Here is a 21,031-nt window from a genome sequence, read left to right as displayed (position 1 = left end):
ATATTTATCATAAATACATAATTAGTCGGGTTTAATCGGGTATTAATCGAGTACCCTAATACGGGTTTCGAGTACCCTAAACCCAAAAAATCCTAACATTAACTACCCAAACCCGTACCCGAACCTATAATTTTAGGTTTCGGGTACCCAAAACCCGTCGGGTATTGGGACTGGGTCGGGAATGCCTGAATCCCGCGGATTTAAATTTTCATGCCTAATCTTACTCTAATTATCTTGTGTTAACTTAATTATATTTGGGAACATATTATTATTATTTGGGAATGGCTTGATTTATGGACACTTTTATAAATAATTAGACTTTATTTTTCTAAATTTTCTTCTATAAATTAATTTTTTCAAGCAATTCGATTGATGAATGAAAGATTTAAATTAAAATTTCAAATTTTATAGAGTACAATTATTTGGCCAATAATTGATAAGAATATACCAAAAAAATTGCAGAAAAAATAAAAATTGTAGGTGGAAACCCTTCATCAAATACGTCACTTTCTAAGTGAGCAAGATATGACAGCACGACTGGATCTGGGCACAATTTGGAATTTGGTTAAAGATGGATTGGAGGTATGTGGGGAGCCTGAGATGATGGACTACCGTCCTTCCCAGCGACCTGAACTTGACACTGTCATGCCCGTGAGGCAAAAAGGGAAGCGTCGTGGAAAGAAGAAAACTGCTTGTGGAGAGTCGTCATCTTCAAGGATGGATGCTCATCTAGTAGATGATTCTGATGAAGATTTTGTCCCTCCACCTCCACCTCAGTCTGCAGTTCGAGGTCGGCATTCTGTCAGTCACACTGGTGGAACGGGTGAAGATATTGGTCTCAGTGATGTCTACCATTCTCCACCTCGGTCTTCTGTGCGAGATGACTTTTTCGGGGTGGATTTAGAGAATATGGTTGTTCAAGATACTCCTCCCTCTAGAATCCCTACTTCCACAATCGGTAAGGGGATCCGGGGCCTGTTTATGCGGAGAAGGCGAAACAATTGAACTAAACTAGAACTATTTTTATTTAGTTATTGAGTTGATCATCGTGTTTGTGAATCGTGTAATCTTTATATTAGGCATTTGTTCCTTGTATTTTTTATTTAGTTATTGAGATGACTTTTAAAAACATTACAAATACCCTATGCAGTTGTTCCTTGTAATTTTTTTTTACTATTTGGGCATTCTGACTAGAAACGCCTTTCAAATAGGCGTTTTATACTTCTGGTAAATTGTTTTCGGAACTGGCCAAACATTCTGACTAAAAACGCCTGCCCGGTTGGCGTCTTTTAAGTTTTTTTTAAAAACGCCAACCAGGTTGGCGTTTTATACTTCAGGTAAATTTTTTTTGGAACTGGCCAAACATTCTGAATAAAAACGCCTGCCCGGTTGGCGTGTTTAGTCGTTTTTTTAAAAACGCCAACCAGATTGGCGTTTTATACTTCGGTTAATTTTTTATGAAACTGTGGCAAACATTCTGACTAAAAACGCCAGCCCGGATGGCGTGTTTTAAGTTTTTTTTAAAAACGCCAACTGGGTTGGCGTTTTATACTTTGGTTAATTTTTTTTTCAGACGGAACGCCAATTTCAATGGCGTTTTAAAGCAGAAACTTTTTTCTCAACAAGTTTTAATTCATAACCTGCCCTGCGGAGCCACCATTAATACAATGCATGTAAATATAATTCAATACATGATTATGGATAAAATACCACAAGTCCAAATAGTAAACATTCATCATAAATCCAAATAATACTCCATACATAAGTTTAAACAATCAAGAAGTTGGGCAGTTGTGCCTGTCATGACCAGGTTGACGACAATTTTTACATTTGCGTCGGGCTCGTGGCTGGTCGGCTTCACGGATATCCATCTGATTAGGAATCCTAGTTGTACGGTATCGACCGCGACTTCGAGGCAATAACTGTCTTCGTGAACACTGCAAAGTCCATTCAGGCACGTCCCAATAATCTGGGTGTCTGAGTGGATTGAACACCCCAGAATATTGTTGTACCCAAACACTTGTGTGATATACGGGGTTAACAAGCGATAACATGTTGTCATTTCTAAAACGCACCACTGCCGCTGCATGTGAACACGAAAGTCTCCACATCTGCCACTTTTGACATTTGCAATTCGACTCCAAATACTTCACCTTCCACTTGTTACCACCCTTTCCACCAACTCGACGTTGTGTTCGAACCACATAAATCCCTCAAAGTGTGCTTGGTGCTCTCACATTATGTAACTGACCCTTTGCATCATTTTTGCACACCTTTTCATGCGCCCACGGGGTAAGTGGTGTCGCACACTGTGTTGATGCAATTGACCGCTGGTTGAACCATTCTATTGTCCTCCAAAATGTCATATCAATGCAAGCCTTGATTGGGAGTTCTCTTGCGCCTCTCAACACATTGTTGTAAGATTCCACCATATTAGTGGTCATCTCACCCCATCTTTTGCGATTGTCATACGCCAAATTCCATTTTTCTTTATCTACAGTATCAAGGTACTGCAAAGCCTCGTTGTTGACGTTTCGAAGTAAACGACGTCTTTTCTTAAACTTGCGCTTTTTGGTAGCAATACCCATTTTCCAAACCAACCTTTTAACCATGATACCTTTGTGATTCTGCAGAACATTCTTTCTAACATGTACCAAGCAAAACCTGTGATGACCTTTAGGTTCTTCTTTCCATATGGGAGAATTCATTGCATCTGTGATTCCGACATGCCTATCCGAAATCACACATATTTCATACTTTGCTACATGCAGTCTTATGCGTTCCATAAACCAATTCCAACTTTCTTTTGTTTCCTCATCAGCAATGGCAAATGCAACCGGCAAACATTTCTTATTAGCATCAAATCCAACGGCAATAAGAATTTTACCTCGACATCGTCCACGTAGATGAGTTCCATCAACTGTTAAAACTGGTTTGCATAGTTGAAAAACCTCCACAGCTGGTCCAAAAGCCCAAAATACGTACTTGAAAACCTTGTTCATACCGCGGCTTAAGCTGTCATCATGCAACCATTCGACAATTGTACCAGGATTTTGCCTCTGCATTTCATTCAAATAAGACGGTTGAACTTTGAATGACCACTCCCAACCACCATATACAAGCTCAATAGCTGTCCTCCGAGCATACCATGCTTTCTTGTAACTAACTTTCACATGAAATCTATTTTCAATATCCGCCACAATAGCTTTTACCTTGTAAGCAGGATCATTTTCTATCTGATGCCGAACACTCAATGCTATCATGGAAGACCCGAGATTGGCGTGCCCATCATAATTGCGATCCCCCATACAAGTATGAGCAGTGGTAAACACTCTAATTTGCCAGTGTTCATCATGCTTTCTCAACGTTGCTCGACACTCCCACAAACATTTCGGTAATGACTTATCTTCCGGATTTCTCTTGTAGACGTACCAATATCGTAACTTATGACATGATGACTATTTTGTTGAGTAATTGCCGAATGCTCAACAAATAATTCAATTTGACCTCCTTTAGCCATACTCTCACTGAACATTAGTGGCATGCATACTTCTTCTAGTAGAGTACCTATAAACGTGACTGCAGATCCAACGCATATGGTACGTTTCCATATTATTTGAACTTTGTTTTCAAGTATGCTTATACCCATCCTTTCACAAATTGTATCCACAAGCTCATTGTAGGATATACATTTGTCCAACATAATGAATCCTGATGAGAAAGGAGGATCATATGAAATAACTGGTCCGAACATTATCTTTCCGCCCCAATATAAATTGACACACCACGACATAGTATCTGCAATAACGTAGCACAAAATATAAATATGTATTATTTTTACACTTATCATTATGTAGAAGAAACTTTATACATCATCAATATTTTTGTAATCAGTTACACAACAATGTATACTTTCATAATAATCCATCAAATATTGTTCAAAAACTATGTATACTAACCGAATAGGAGGACTAATGAGTGGAAAAATAGGTCAAAATCAAAATTTTCTCTCTCAAATCGCCGATTGGATCGTCCCGGGCAAGGGTTTCGCGCAGCTTGATGGTTTTTCGCATTTGGGTGGGCTTTAGCATTAGGGTTCGTCAATTTTGGGGGAAAACTGGCTGATATATGCCCGCGATATTGGCGTTTTAACAAAGACACGCCAATGAACATGGCGTTTTTTGAATAATTTTTTTTTTTTTAAATATGGTTTATTTTGTTAGAATTCGGCTTAAGAGCATCCGCAATGGTAGGCTAGCCATCGGCTAGCCGATTGACGTGGCTAGCCGATCGGCTAGCCGAACCATTGGAGTAGGCTAGCGGGAAATCGGTCAAAATTTCGGCGTGGGCTAGCCGATCGCGTTGCGCTGGCCGATGCGCTAGCCGATGCGCTGGCCGCCATTGTGGCGTGCCGATCGGCCAGCGATCGGCCAGCGCTATTTTTTAATTTTTTTAATTTTTTTTTTTGAAAAAATATATAATGTATTTTTTAAATGTTTTTTCATGAATTTTTTTTAATTATGTAATTTTTAAATAGGCACACAGCGAGACCCCCGTTCGGCTAGCGGCAAACTATAATGGATTCAAAGCATACTAACATTTGTTAATGTATTTTTTAATAAATTAGTGAGGAGTAGAGTGGGGCGGTGGCTCGTGTGTGGAAGCCCGGATTTTATTTTATTATGTAATTTTTTTTATTTTTGGTTAATGTACTTTTTTTATTTAAATAAAATTAACGAATTTTTTCAGTATATGTGTCGTAAATTTAATTCCGTAAATGTAGTATATTTTGAATTATTTTTATTGCGGCTGGCCTATGGCTGGCCTAAATCTGATGTGGCAGGTGGTTTTTTTAGTGTTGCTGACGTGGCAGGGGAGAGAATGACTGGCCTATGGCTGGCCTACCGACTATTGCGGATGCTCTAAAGACGCCTACTTGAAAGGCGTTTTATATAACACGCCAACATCATCGCCGCCGCAATTACCTGAATCTCGCAGCGTTTTCCGGTAATTCCTCTGATTTATTCCCTATGACGATTCATTTTTCAATTCTATTACGGAGCCATGGGGATTTGATATTGGTGGCGCTTGTTTCTGCAAATACTGTATTGATTCGCTCTGTTTATGCCATTTGCTGTTTATTGATATTAAATGAAATTGTGTTCCGTACTCGACAATGAGTAGAAATGAAGAATGTTGTGGGTAGATCAGCTAACTGCCGTTGCCATCTGTTTAAACTGTAGTATAATTATTGAGCTCTTTCTGAAGGAAGGAAACGAAAAGACGTTTGTATTTGGTAGTATCACTTTTTCATTGGGCTGGAGCTTACATTGGCTCGATCATGAGAACTCTGGTAGGCTTTGATTTGTTAAAATCAACGACAAATATCCTACTAGATGATTTTCAACATTTTTGGCACTGAATTTGAGGTCTTGTCGTGTGTAAATCTGTAGGTTAGCTTCTTTTTCTCTCTGTTTTTGTGTAGATTTGAACCATATATTTAATGCTTATCTCTTTTCAGATAATCTTCACAAGTTGTTTTATTTAATTTTTTCTTTACCTATCTCTGGTAAGTTAGTTTGTTCGCTCAGCTAGTTTTTGTACTGTCCACCCCTACAGTTTGCTTCCAGTCCTATCCATTTAGTTTGAAATCCCTATTGATAATTTTACTCTAAGATTACTCTTCGCCTAAGATTCTGTTAAACTTTAATCTGAATAGTAAAACCATGAAGTTTGATATTGCTTTGGTCTTCTAAATTTATGTTCAGAATTGCTTAATTGCTCCTAATTTGTCTTTGAATTCGGATACTTTTTTTGCTGCTTTAATTTAAAGCAGATGTTCATGATTCTCACTTCGGGTTTAACTTTTACCAAGCAGGGTTGAAGAATATCTTGACGAATCAGAACCTTACAGCTCAAGCCATGAGTACATCTCAGGGAAACCTGGCTTCGAATCTTGCATCAAAGGTTGCCTCACCGCGGGACATTGTAAATATAGAGGATAGACCTGATCATCTTCTTGTTCTTGTACATGGTATCTTGGCAAGGTAAACATTTTCTTGTACATGAAACTTGGATATCTGAAGTTTTACTCTGTTTATGCAATCACCAGAAATAGATATAGACATGCTTCCAATTTGATTGCATAAAATGTTGTCTCCGAATGAAAATGTCTGCAACTGAGGATAAGACAGAGGTAGAAAGCAGTGATATATATTTCGAGATAAAACCTTGAATTGTTGTCATCTCTTCATTTCATTTGAGGCCTCAACTCCTTGTGCTTCTTTCTTCATGGCATACATGTTTTGCATTATTGACTTCTCTAGATGAGCTAGGGTTTTGATAAGGAAAATGTGTCGTAGAATGATTTGATTCCATAGAATGCACCTTGCTAGGTGAAATGTAATACCATTCCTAAAAAGAGCATTAATGTTTAATAGGTACCATCTTGAGAATGCCAGTATTTAGTAGTATTACAAATTACAAATACTATGGACGTCTTCAGTTTAATTGGGAAAACCATGACGTGAATTCCTAACATTAAGATCTGGTTCATCTAGACTTGTGCTTTATGTAAAATCGGTGGAGGCTTCTCACCACATGAGCTAGTAGAAGAAACGTTTAGGAGTACTTTTTCATGATAATTGCGCTACTTTCTGGACGAGGCTATTTCATTTAACTCCATCATCCTCTTCTCACACAATGTTGTAGTCAATAATAATTCACTGGAAACAGAGGGTACTTCACTCACAATGTTGTATTAACATTGATAGAGGTTTCCAACTATTGCAGCCCAAGTGATTGGACGTATTTTGACACAGAGTTGAAGAGACGAGTAGGAAAGAAGTTTTTGATTTATGGTATGTTGTTTATGCATTGCCAAAATACGATGTTCACTCAGCTTAGACAAGATCCAATTTGACCTGTTCAACATTAACCACACAAACACATTGGTGAAATTATTTGGATCTAGTTCCTCTCATATTATGTGCACTGGCAGCAGGCAATGCATAAAGCATTCTTTTTTTCCCTGTGAAAGTGTGTTTTTTAATAATGACTGAGCTGTGCAAGCATTTGAAACTTGCTTATTACGTGCAGCTAGTTCATGTAACATGTACACTAAGACTTTCACGGGGATTGATGGTGCTGGAAAACGACTTGCCGATGAAGTAAGTTTTGGGAGGGAATCTTTGTACCTGTCGTATCATTGCTGGAGTGTCTTAGTGTAGCTATCATGGATGAACTGTTTCACGAGGAGTCACTTCATATGCGTCTTTTTCTGTTTATGTTATAACATGTTCTCAGATCCCCTTCTTCATTTTCCTTTCCAATCTCTATTAGCGAATTATTAATGTAGATTTTGCAACCAAAACTAATTACCCCAATAAACAGGTCATTCAGGTTGTGAAAAAGACAGAGGGACTAAAGAAGATATCCTTTCTGGCCCATTCACTTGGTGGACTATTCGCAAGATATGCAATCGCTGTTCTGTACACTCCCGGTGATGTAATTGGGACTCAGGCTTCGGCATTCCAATCCTCGGGCTCTTCAAATAAAGGTTTGATTGCCGGGATGGAGGCGATTAACTTTATCACCCTGGCAACTCCTCATCTTGGAGTGAGAGGAAATAGGCAGGTACATTCCTTAGCAGACAACTTAGTTGATTGTCATAGATTTTATGGATTTGATTCACAAACTCTATAATTTTCTCAACGGTGGCAGCTTCCATTCCTTCTTGGTGTACCTTTCTTGGAGAAACTTGCTGCTCCTATTGCCCCTATTTTTACTGGCCGAACTGGGAGTCAGCTCTTCCTCACAGATGGAAAACCCAGTAAACCCCCTCTTTTATTGAGAATGGCATCAGATTGTGAAGAAGGAAAATTTATGTAAGTTCCAAGCGTATAAACATGGGATTTCTGCAAAGTTGAATCTTATTGGTCGACTATTTTTACAGATCAGCACTCGGTGCTTTCAGATGCCGAGTCCTTTATGCTAATGTCTCCTATGACCGTATCCTTAATCCTGATGCACCCAGAAAGAGTATTTGAAAATCTGTGTTTTTCTCTGTTCAATTAATTATTCTTAACAAACACAGATATGGTTGGTTGGCGCACATCATCCATACGAAGAGAAAAGGAGCTTTTCAAGGTATGTGAAATAATTTTTTTTATTGAGTAGTTGCTTTTGAATACAAGAATGATAATAATCAAGCCATTCCCGTTTAGGCCTAATTTCACAACCTGCATTTTCTTATTGTTGACAGAAATGAAGTCACCTCAACTTGCCTATGTTTTCCCTATCTTTTTTTCTTTTCTAGGATCATGTATTATTTGGAGAGACTATCATGAGAAATTGTGGTCTTTCCCACTGTTATCTATATATTTCAGCAATTGGATTGGCTCAACTTTATTATATGTCAAAAATGACTTCAAATATTGGGCACAAAAAAAATCAAGTTTTTTTTTAACTTATGTTGCCTAGATAAAGCTTAAATGTTGCAACATGTAAATAGTACTAATAATCTTTGAGTGTATGTCTTCTGCACATGTTTGTTGATTGCTCATTCTTCACTGACGTGTATCGAAGATTTGGTTAGCCATCTTGGACTAAGTTTTTCCCTTTTCTTCTCTTTTAAAAGCCAGAGCAATTTAGTTAGACATCTAGGACTAGGTTTTTATTTTTGAAATCCGGATTTGGTGTAGATCTAGCTTATGGATCCTTTAAAATTATGTATTACTATTAATTTTTATTTATAGCTTGATTTCTACGTCTAGCAAGGGAGATACATCATACATCTAAGATGGATGCATTCAACTTGATATTCACTAAATACTATTAATTGTTATGTTTTTTATTTATATCCAATCTTGTCACTAAGTGATCCCCTCCACATAATGGCATTAATTTCAAGTTGACTTTTGACTATTTATATATTACTGCACACTCCGCAAACATGTTCCTATATGTTATATTTTGTTTTTGGATTATGATAATAGAAGTCAACCTAGTTCTCTTTAACTTATTCCAACATTTCTATAAATAAATTATGGTGTACTAGTATATGTTATTGTTTTGAATTATGATAATAGAAGTCAATCTAGTACTCTTGAAGTTATTCCAATATTTCTATAAATCAATTCTGGTGTACTGTTCTCTTATAATTTACTAAGCGACAATTGAAACTATATTTTATTATATATTCCAAATCCAGTTAAGCATGCAAGGCTAACTCAAAGAGAGTGTGAGCCATGCTTGAAATCTTAAGACCCATGTTGAAAATTCTTCATATTAGTTGTAATGTTATATATATGTCCTACACATGCAGTAAAGACAAAGCACTTCTTTAACAACTCATTAGCTCTAACAAGGAGTCTTTAATGTCAACTTACTAGCTGAATATATATATGGTGCTTGACTCATTATTTCAACCACACCTTCCAATTTGTAGACATGGAGAAAAAGTTTTATTGCATTCTTGCATATGCATTCCTCACCATAACCTTTCAAACACCTTGTATAGCCAAAATGAGCCTTGCCACTGATCAAACTGCTCTTCTTTCATTAAAGCAAAACATCATCTTTGACCCTTCTCATACACTTGCAGCAAATTGGACTAATTCGAGCTCCGTCTGCAGCTGGATTGGCGTGTCTTGCAGCTTGCGTCACCATAGAGTAGCTGCATTGAATCTCTCTTACATGAATCTCTCCGGCAGCATTCCACCACAACTCGGGCAGCTATCCTTCCTCGCCTCCCTCGACCTCACCAGCAACCTCTTCAGTGGAGCGTTGCCTCACGAGCTGTCTTTCCTTCACAGGTTGAAGTTCATGTCTCTCCGACTTAACAACTTCACAGGAGAGATTCCTCCTATATTTGGTCATCTACCACAGCTAGAGTACTTGAATTTACGCAACAACAGCTTTGTAGGTTCCATCCCAAAATCCCTCTCAAATCTAACAAGCCTGGAATTCCTCAACCTAAATTACAATTCTCTAAGTGGAGAAATTCCAAAAGAGTTAGGCAGACTTGAAAATCTAGATTCTCTGTATATTAGTTGGAATCGTCTCTCCGGGGCTATACCATGGGCGATATTCAACCTGTCGAAGCTGGTGTCTATAGGGTTCACAGGGAATGAATTGAGTGGAAGTCTTCCAACAGATATGTGCACCAATCTTCCATTTCTTGTACAGATCTATTTTTCTAAAAATCAGCTTAGTGGCGCGATTCCGACAAATCTATCACAGTGTTCAGAGCTACAACTGCTGTCCCTCTCCCTCAACTCATTCAGTGGGCAGATACCTGCGGAAATCGGCCACTTAACATCTCTTCACACTTTATACCTCGGTGAAAACAATTTGAATGGTAATGTTTTTATTCTTACCGCACTATATTGATGTAGTATAAATTTGTTTGAATAGTCATAATTGTTTTACAGGTACACTACCAGCTGAGATTGGCAACCTTCACAACATGGTTTTTTTTGGTGTTGAAAGAAATCAGATTGGGGGCTCATTTCCTTATAGTATTTTCATGAATATGTCTTCTCTTCATGAATTAACACTACGGAGAAACAAGTTCACAGGGAATCTTTCAAAGGATGTTGGAAATCTTACAATGCTAACCCAATTATCAATTTCCAATAACTACATGACAGGTAATTTAATTAATTGTTCATGCTCCCATAGGGGAGCACTAGAGCACATTCTTAATAGAGTGCTAACGTACATCCAATCTCGTGCTGCCACGTGGCACGAAAAATGCAATATTGTAAACATTAAAATGTAATATACATTTGTGAAGTTGTATATACATTTCCGCAGATTGCATTTTAGTTATAGGAAAATTGCATATTATAACGTTGAGTTTTGCATTTTGTAATAAATTGTCTACAATGCAAAACAAACTACTCCCTCCGTCCATAAAAAAATAGAGCATAATTACTATTTTTGGCCGTCCACAAAAAATGGAGCACATTCATTTATGGAAAGTTTTTAACAAATAATAACCTTAGACATCATTCCACTAACACTAGTTCTCACTTATTTTTTCTCCTTCTATTTTACTTTTTTTCCTTCTCTCTTGTTTTACCAATTCTACATTAAAACCCGTGCCATACAGAAATTGTTCTATTTTTTGTGGACGGAGGGAGTATTATATATATAAATACAATCTGTCTATATATAAAATGTAAATTAAACAATTTATATCTAAAATACAAAACTCAATGATGAAAAATGCAATCTATTCTACCTATAACTAAATGTAATATGCCGAAATTCGTCTATCACTTTTAGAGCATTCCCAATGGAGGTGGCGAATTCTCGGCGATAAATCGCCGGTTATCGCCGAATTATCGCCGGCCATTGTGGCGAAGTCGGCGATAATTCGGCGATAATGTTGCCGTTGCTTCGCCGAGTGGCGTTCTAACGCCGGATTATCGCCGAGCGATCGCCGGCCACTGTGGCGACGCTCGGCGATAATCGGCGATAATTAAAATTTTTTTTTTTTTTTTTTGAACCCAACGGCTATTTTACATTCCACCCCTATAAATATTTCCTCCACTTCCTCCATTCATCACCCACAATCTTCATTCTCTCCATTTTCAATCTCTTCTCCCAATCTTCAATTTTCATCAAAATTATGAGCTTTTGGAAGAAAAGTTCCCGATCGGGTAAGGATAAGGGTAAGGGGAAAGAGTCGAGTTCACAAATTCCCAACACGGATGAAGCAAACGAGCAGTGGATGCAGTCGTTGTTGGCGATGGGTTCTCCTCCCGGCCAACTTCCATACGGGGGTCCGTCTCCTTTGCAGACTCCTCCGGCGCGGAGACTTTCTCCGTACTTCAACTCTGCCGGCAGAATGCCCTTTCCAGCCGACGATGTGTATCGGCCCCAGTTCGACACCCCCGGATCAACCCCAGGCGACCAAGAATCTCAGGCCGCGACACTGAGCGCGGAGGACTTCGAGGTGGAAGAAACGCCCACCGAGCCGCCTTCTAGGAGCGGGAGGGGGAAGGCGCCGGCGTCGTCGGCTGCGACTGATACGGGTTCCGATGAGAGGCCGAAGCGGGTAAGGACTACTTACACTCTGCAAGAGTCCGAGCTGATAGCCGACTGCTGGGCGGACACGTCACAGGACGCGGAGCGCAGCAACTACCAGACTGAGATCATATTCTGGGAGCGGATTGCCGCGAAGTACAGGAGCCACAAGACTGCCTCAATGAAGGACCATGGCAGCGAGGCGATCCGTCGGCATTGGGAGCGCCTCATGAGGGACTGCGGGCACTTCAACGGTATTTATTCTAACTTGATGACTCACATGACGAGTGGCCAGAACGAGCACATGGTCCGAGATGAGGCCATCCGGATGTATAGTAGCCAGTACTTGTCGACGAAGGGCTTCAAGTATTGGAACATCTACGATAAGCTGAAGGATCTCCCCAAATTCCGGACGGGAATGCACGACGCGCTGCACGGGAAATCGGTGCGCTCGCGACTTAGCGTTTCGGAGAGCGAGGGGAGCGCGGCCCACATCGACTTGAGTGGGGATGGTCCGCACGAGCGCCCGGAGGGAGTGAAGAAGGCGAAGGGGAGGCGGAAGGGGAAGGGCGCAACGTCGGAAGTCGCGTCGGAATCCGTCATCGACTTAGAAAAAGCCACTTATTCGAGCAATGTCGCCAATCTGACCCAGATGTACACGCTGTACTTCACCGGCGGCGGGACCCCTGAAGAAAAGGCGGCCCTCTGGAAATGCATCCAACACCTGCAGAGTACGCTGGGGCTCGATCCCGACGCCCCTCCGGCCCCTCCGTCTTAGATTTTTTTTTTTTAAATCTTTGTTTATTTGCGTTTTTTATTTGTAGTTTTTTTTTTCTCGTTGTATTATATTTTCCAATGATTAATACAACGATGAATTGTTCATTATTAGTCTATTTATTAAATACATTTGTAGGGAAAATTAAATAATATAAAAAATAATGATGTAAAAATGAAATGTTGAGTTAGGGAGAAATAAGGGAGAAATAAGGGAGAAACCAATGTAGCACTTGGCTAAAAACTGGGGATAAATTTTGGTGCTGATGTGGCGCTGATGTGGCAGGAGTTAGGGAGAAATAAGGGAGTTTTTAGGGAACTCCATTGGGAGTGCTCTTACAGTAATAGTATATCCCTGCCGTCATATCTTTAATTACTACTCCTAGTACAAATTATTTTGCAGGGATAATTCCCACTGAAATGGAGCAACTATACCGACTGAATAGATTATCAATTGCTGAGAATTACTTGAGTGGTTCCATTCCACATGGTCTCTTCAACATTTCTACTCTTCAAGTTCTTTCATTTTCTGGGAATGCCCTCTCTGGAGTTCTTCCACCCAATTTGTGCCAACATGAAGCTCTTCCCATTTTTGAAGAGCTCTATCTTGGCGAAAATTCCATCTCTGGACCAATACCCAACTCTATCTCCAATTGTTCTCAACTCAGAATTCTCGCACTTTCTGAAAACAAATTCAGTGGTTATATACCTACTGATCTCGGCAACCTAAGACTTCTCCTACGCCTTGAACTGTTCAGCAACAATCTTTCTTCAAACCTCGATTTCATCACCTCATTGTCAAATTGCAGGTCTTTAAATCGTCTGACTTTATCTAATAATCCTCTGTATGGCGCCATTCCACCTTCTATTGGGAATTTATCTTCCTCACTCCAACAGTTCTATGCCGGCGGCTGCAAATTGAACGGCACCATTCCTGCTCAAATAGCCAATTTAACAAGCTTGGCGATCTTGAGTTTTTCTGACAATAAGTTATCTGGTAATGTTCCCCTCTCAATCAAACATTTGCGTGACCTTCAAGGATTAGATCTTGGTGCTAACATGTTGCAAGGACCCTTTCCGTATGTTGTATGTGATTTATACAACCTCGTTCATATAAATATTAGCCGAAATCAATTCTCAGGTTCAATTCCTAAATGTTTGGGTAATGCCTCTTCTTTAAGAGTTGTTTTTCTAAACGCCAACATGTTCCATTCAAGTATACCATCCAGCTTATGGGGCCTTGAAGATTTGTTGGATCTGGATTTGTCCTCAAATTCATTTACTGGGTTTTTACCTCAAGAGATAAGTAACCTAGGAGCAGCAATATCTATTGATCTCTCTATGAATCAGTTGTCAGGGTCTATTCCTGACACTATTGGAAAGTTACAGAATTTGGCAAATCTTTCTTTGGCAAATAACAGACTAGAAGGTTCTATTCCAGTTTCCATGGGAAGCATGATCAGTTTGGTGACTCTTGACTTGTCCCACAACAACCTCTCTGGTTCAATTCCAAAGTCTTTGGAAGAGCTTCAATACCTCAACTATTTCAATGTCTCTTTCAATAGTTTGAGTGGAGAAATTCCTAGTGGTGGCTCTTTCAGAAACTTTACTATGGATTCTTTTAAGGGCAATGAGGCATTGTGTGGAATCCCGAGATTCCATGTCCCTGTTTGCCCAGGAGTTTCTAATCATGTACTATCAAAGAGGAAGAAGGTGGAACGAGCTTTATTTGTGGCTTTTGGGGTTGTGGCTTTCATTTCGTTTGTATCTTTGGCTTTTATCTTAATCAGATGCAAAAGGAAAGTTAAGACAACTAGAGAAGTTGATGAGATGATATCCGTTGTTCCAGAAAGAATATCTTATTATGAGCTTATGCAAGCAACTGAACAACTCAGTGAGAGCAATTTACTTGGAATTGGAAGTTCTTGCTCTGTTTACAAAGGAATTCTTAATGATGGGAATGCTGTCGCTGTTAAGGTGTTCAATCTTCAACTACAAGGCATTTCAAGGAGATTTGATGTCGAATGTGAGATACTTCGTAGCATTCGGCATAGGTGTCTGACCAGCGTTTTAAGTTGCTGTTCCAATGAAGAGTTCAAGGCATTGGTGCTTGAATACATGCCCAATGGAAACCTTGAGAAATGGTTATATTCACGTAATGATTGCTTGAATTTTATGGAAAGATTGAATATAATGATTGATGTTGCATCTGCTTTGGAGTATCTTCACCATGGTTGTTCAACACCTATTGTTCAAAGCGACTTGAAGCCTAGTAATGTGTTGTTAGATGAAGATATGGTTGGCCATGTAAGCGATTTTGGGATAGCAAAGTTGCTATGCAATGGAGATAGCATGGTGTTAACCAACACCCTGGGAACACTGGCTTACATTGCTCCAGGTGATTTGTTATTCTACATCAATTATGTATGTACTTTTTAATAAATGAAGTCTTTTGTTTACTGACTGGTAGAGTATGGCTTTTTTGTGATTTTAGAGTATGGTTCAGAAGGACTAGTCTCTACAAGGTGCGATGTGTATAGCTATGGTGTGATGTTGATGGAAGTATTCACGAGAAAAAAGCCAAGTGATGACATGTTTGTTGGAGATCTAAGCTTGAAGAGTTGGATTGAAATGTCAGTTCCAAAATTCACATATCAAGTTATAGATGCCAACTTAGTAATGAATGTTGAAGAAGAAAATGGAGACAAAATTGTGGAATTCACAACATCCATATTGGAGTTGGCTTGCAAGTGTTCTGCACATTCCCCTAATAAAAGGATTAATATGAAGGAAGCTGTAGCAGAGCTGCAGAAAATCAAACGTGGGTTTTTAGGGTGAGGCCTTATAGGGTTGTTTTACTACTACTTTTTAGATGTTACTGTAGATATGTATAATATATTTGGTCCAATACTAGTTAGTTCTGTATTGCATTCAATCATGTTGTGTAAAGTAGTAAAAAAAGATATTAAATTCATTACTATTTGTGGTAGTTTCATGCATCATTCTTTTGCCAATTTTTTTGGCATTTGAATTATTTGTATCGTCTATGGTTTACAAGGTTATTTGGTGAAGCAAATGTTAAAATGATAAGAGCAGTAGAGCTTATATGAACATGTTTTTTTAGTTCGCATACAGGTACATGGTAAGTAATTATTAAGTTTTTTGTTTACAACTAATCTTGTAACTAATGGCATTAATTTCAAGTTGACTTTGGACTGTTCATTATTGCACATTCCACCCATCATACTCCTATATGTTAGATGTCCACATTAAGCGGAACAACCACGCCACAACCAAATAAAACTCGTCCGTCTAGTTAGTACAATCATAAAAACTTGTCCGCCTAGTCAGCACGGAGCCACAAAACTTATCCAGCCACAAGATTGCCACGCCACAACCACAAATCACATTATTTTATCAATTGTTGGTATATTTTAATTGGACTAGAATAAAATTAATTAGACAAAAAAATATTTTAAAAAACATAATATATTAAAAAAAAAATCAAATCTTCGTTGTATTATAAATTTGGAAAATTATACAATAAAAATTATCTAAAAACACTAAAAAAACACTGTCGTCGCTCACTCGGTGGCATTCTCGGAATCTGCCGCTTCATCTTCATCCATCCTCGTTAAGGTCAATAGAATATGAGCCACTGCTGCTGCTGTAGTTCCTGGCTAGGCCGAGTCTCGTCCGCTTCGGCGAAGACCAGTCTACTCCCTCGTAAGTAGTCTTGAATTTTGGAAACTCCTGGAGAATGAGATATTCTTCCTAGTAGTGGGTTCCCTCCCGCTCGATGCATCTCGTACGATAGAGCCCTTATGTCGGCTTCGTTGCGGCCGCTCTCAGCTGTGCGGAGGTTGTTCTCGTAGATGCCCGAGAACCTCTTGACGGCGGCTAGAATCCTCCTCCATTTTTTGCGGATCTGGTCCACATTCTGCTCTGCGGCCCCTGAACTACGATATTTTTAAGCTGCGTGCACAATATGGAATATCAAGCTTCCTGGGTCCAGAGAATCCACTAGATCACAAGGTCTAGGAACTCGCGGAACGCTGAAAGATCTCGGTCGTTGGACACACAGAGTATCATTTCAAAATCCTCAACCCGCGTATATTTGAATTAGTATGGGGAAGTAGGGATCGGTCCCACGAGGACAGATGCGAAATCATGCATTTAAAGGGCTTTTGGGTGGTATGGCTGCTGCCACGCAAATATGGGTTGAGGAACTTATACTAGACAGAGGAAAAGAAATTTAACTATCTCTAGATCTAGTAATATTGCTACCTAATCTAGCTAGATAGACTCGATGCATGCAGTGAGGACCATTTTTCCAAAAATAGAAGTGTACGACAAAAAAGCTGCAAAATAACCAATTCTAAGCCTAACTACCTACAATCGCAAGCATCATCGGAATTTAATTGAAACATGAAACAGAAAAAAAAAATGCTAGTAACTCAACGGCGGCCAACGGATGGAACGCCAGAAAACGCCGAGAAACCCAACAAAAACTCAGATCTCTATCTCCTAGACGAAGTAAAACAAAAACGAAGCAGAAGTTCAAAATCCATGCACAATTCAATTCCCCTGTTCAAATCCACACTTCGGATGCTAAATCCACTCCGGATCCAAGCATCCGAGATAAACTCCGGTCAAAATTATCTCCATAACTACAGATTCGCTGATTTTCCATAGATCAACAACAACAACAACAACAGATCAACTCACATTCCCCAGATCAAGTACGCAAAGCATCCAACAATTTGAATAACAATCAAACCTCCGGAACAAACTCCTCAAAAACAGAATTAACATAAATCAACGCAGAATCAACACCATCATAACATGAAATAAAATTCATAGATAAACATCAAGTAGCAAAACGAACAATTCGACTTCGAACGGCGAAGTTCGACAGAAATCAAAACATAAACGCTAAAAAGTAAATGATTGTATCTTCGCCCTCCTTGAGGATGGTGTTGTATAAATTTCCCCGAAGATTAGACCTCAATTCTACCCCAGAATTCTCATTTCCCAAGTGTGTGTGTGTGTGAGAGCTGAGAGCTATCGTCTATATCATGTGTGTTGCATGCTCCTCCTTATATAGGCGTGAAAGTGGGTCCAGCAGAGGCTTCTTTTGTGTGAATTGTCTTCTTTGCCCTCAGCTTCGAACTCCCCTCGTCTAGCCATTTTCTTCCTCGATTCTGCTCACTTTTCGTCTCCTTCCTTCGCTAGTCCACTTCCTTCAATTCTTCTTGGACCTGGCGAATTTCCTTCACACACCTGGCTTAAACAATGTGTTAGACCCAGTAAATGGTGACTTTTCATCATATAACCGATGTATGAAATTAGCCTTATCAAACTGCTCACACTTAAACCATACTTGTCCCCAAGTATAAAGACAAGAAAAAGAAATAAGGCGAATTTCAACGCATGGTTATCCCCTGACCGACTCTCTAGACTCTAACTTAACACAGACTCCTAGACCTAGACACAAACTGACACAAAAAATGACAAAACACTTACAGAAAAACACATAAACACATATGCATGAACTAGCTTCAACTTGTAGGCAACCGTCCCCACAATATTAAGGTCAATCCAACAGGCTGCACTTCTCCAAATTGGCCCATTCCCTTCTTCCACCTAATCAATCTGTCAGTTCGTCAAGATAGCCTATTACTTTCCCAATTGTTGGATTCACTCGATCACTCATTCCTCACAGGGATGTTAGGACCGAATCTCTCGTAAGTTATTTCCATACCACTAAAGCGTCGGGTTATGAGAGTTTTCACCTTTCTACACTTCGTTCCCCCTTTTGTTCCTGGGTCAGGTTGCTATTGCTCTCTGCCCTTAGACATATTTTCCCTGGACTTCGTCCAGCTTATACCTCCATTTTTTTCTTTTTTTTTCCCTAGACTTCGTCCAGCTTATAACTCTTTTACCTGGACTTCGTCCAGCTTATACCTTCATAACCCAATTTTCCCCTATTGTTTTCTCCTTCAGGACTCTTCTCCCTAAGCATTCAGTGGCGGCCCCATTTCACATGTGTTAGCTCAAAAATGTTTTAGGCTTATAACTCGCTCTTATAGTGGGGCTTCACAACTAAGTCAGCTAAGGCATCTTCTATCGTTCTTACTTCATCCAGACTGACCTCGGCTTATTAAAGGAAAAGGCTTCAAAGTTGAAATACATCCTGTCCTCAATTGCTCTCACTAAGGAGATCATGCCGTATTATATCCACCAGCTCATGCGACACAAACAAAACCTAGACTTAACGACTCTTAACATTCTAAACACATACAAGCATTGACTCACCTCCCCCTCCCACTTCACTCAAGCTTGTCCCCAAGCCATCGTCGTGAAGGGGGGAAACAGGGCAGTCAATCCAACATACAACAAACAATATATCCAAATAAACTTCTCACACTTAGACCGAGCATCGGGCTAAGTGGGAGAAGACAACATTAAAAAGAAAACACAAACTTCTCACACTTAGACCAAGCATTGGGCTAAGTGGGAGAAGGTAGACACATATAACAATTCTTAACAGAAACACAGACAATAACAAAGACATTAAAAAAAATAATAATAATAAAAATAAAAATTAAACTAATACTGAAAATAAAAGTTACTTGGTCATGGGGGCAATTCATTTATGGGTCTGGCCCCCTCGAGAGCCAGACTGGGGTGGGATTCCGGGACGGGTCATCTTCACCTTCTTCTTCGCCGGCAGCTCCGGCTCTTCTTCCTCCTTCTCTTGTTGCTTGGACACTGATTTCTTCATCAGTAGGGACTTTGACGTAGATGGGGTTAACACCGGCTTGGATGCGGATGGAGTGACCACTAGCTTGGGCGGTGGTGGGGGTCGCTGGATGGAGCCTTGGCTGGGCTGCTTGACCTCATTGCTGGATCCAGGAAGCACCTTCTGCTGGGTCAGGGAGAGTGTCTTCTCCACCCACTTTGACATTTTCATCATCAGCTCCACGGCCTCTGCTATCCGCTCATTCTGCTTGGAGGACTTCATCGCCAAGTCTGCAATGTTCCCCGCAGCGCCTTTACCTCATCTCGGGCCCTGCCTAATTCTTTCCGCATTCCACCGAGTTCCTTTATCATCTCCTTCCTCATCGTTTGCATTTCCTTCTTCAATTCCTCAACCTCCTCACTGGGCACAGCCTCCACAGCCTCCGACTCCGTCTTCACCTTATCTCCCACCTCGTAGAAGAAGGTTTCCTTGCCGTGTGCCTGCAGCAGCCCTTTGTTGAAGAAATATTCAACGCTGAAGGTCTCTGGGGGCTCACACATCACGACTAGAGGAGCGGTCTTAGCTATCTTCATTATGATGTTCCGTTGGAGATAAGCGCCGAGGAGATGGCATGTGTACATATGTCGCGCGGGATTGCTTGTCATTTGAGGGCAGGCCTGGGCCAACCAGTAGCCGAGATGTACCTTCACACCTTTCGCCATACACCGGGTGAAGTAGAGGTCAGTGGTTGTCAGAGCTGAGTTCGTCGTTCCCATCAGATTGTAGCTAATGAATGTCTAGGCGAATCGGAGGATGTGGTCTTCAATGTGGGAGGCTTTGGAGTAGCTGGATTTGAACGCCCCCGCATTAGAGTGGGTGACGAGCTCCCATGCTGCCTGTACCTTAAACCCTGGTGTGTTCTTTGGTACACCGACCATTCTCTCATTCCAGATGCCTTCGTCGTCATCAACCCTCCCATCCTCAAGGACCACTCCCTGATACTCATCACATGTTCTTCGTTGAAAAGCCGGATGTGATGGAGTCCGCGTCGAGGTCAGAAGTGTTCTTGAGTCGAACGTTGAGAAAAATTCTCGAGCTAAATCCACCGGCACCTCTGTCGTGTTGTGCTTCAACAACCACTTAAATCCGATCGCGTAGATACACGCGCGGAACTCCTCATCGCTGTCAATTATCTTAAGCTCCTCAGGGCTGTACTGCTTGCCTGGTTTTGCCATCTTCCATGCGCTGCATCTCTCCTTGTATGTTGCGGCCCTTTTCTGATCATCAAAGCGCTTCATTGACTCCAGCAATTCCCTAGTTAGTCAAATCTACGGGCGCTCATAGTTTAACTCCTCATCAGATTCATCTTCTTCTCCGGGTTCGGAATCGGACCCAGGAGTAGGATCGGCTCGTTCCTCGGTGGAGGGGACTTCGGTCAGTGGGGAAAGTGGCTCCTCAACCTCCTTGACGAAGGTA

At 40.4% G+C, this 21,031-nt stretch overlaps 2 protein-coding genes and 1 pseudogene across 2 annotated transcripts; 2 read left to right on the top strand and 1 right to left on the bottom strand.

Moving 5' to 3' along the window:
* The first annotated feature begins 525 nt into the window (after nucleotides 1–525).
* On the top strand, nucleotides 526–1,005 carry LOC148929282 (uncharacterized). The gene has a single exon (XM_089069686.1). It carries the CDS (start codon nucleotides 526–528, stop codon nucleotides 1,003–1,005), a length of 480 nt encoding a protein of 159 aa, XP_088925812.1.
* Nucleotides 1,006–1,775: 770 nt separating this feature from the next.
* LOC125195217 (uncharacterized) lies at nucleotides 1,776–3,323 on the bottom strand (annotated as a pseudogene).
* Nucleotides 3,324–4,929: 1,606 nt separating this feature from the next.
* On the top strand, nucleotides 4,930–15,809 carry LOC125194151 (uncharacterized). The gene is made up of 12 exons (XM_089070246.1): nucleotides 4,930–5,007; nucleotides 5,244–5,353; nucleotides 5,879–6,047; nucleotides 6,793–6,860; nucleotides 7,099–7,169; nucleotides 7,393–7,635; nucleotides 7,723–7,886; nucleotides 8,096–8,148; nucleotides 9,605–10,360; nucleotides 10,434–10,652; nucleotides 13,214–15,208; nucleotides 15,305–15,809. The coding sequence occupies exons 3-12, from the start codon at nucleotides 5,923–5,925 to the stop codon at nucleotides 15,646–15,648; spliced, it is 4,038 nt and encodes a 1,345-aa protein (XP_088926372.1). The 5' UTR covers nucleotides 4,930–5,007; nucleotides 5,244–5,353; nucleotides 5,879–5,922; the 3' UTR covers nucleotides 15,649–15,809.
* The last annotated feature ends 5,222 nt before the right edge of the window (nucleotides 15,810–21,031 follow it).

The sequence above is a fragment of the Salvia hispanica genome, chromosome 4 (genome assembly GCF_029641045.1).
Source record: "Salvia hispanica isolate PSC_SH4W2 chromosome 4, Shi_PSC_v1, whole genome shotgun sequence".
In the NCBI taxonomy this organism is placed as follows: domain Eukaryota; kingdom Viridiplantae; phylum Streptophyta; class Magnoliopsida; order Lamiales; family Lamiaceae; genus Salvia; species Salvia hispanica.
This window is presented reverse-complemented; position numbering and strand designations above follow the sequence as displayed.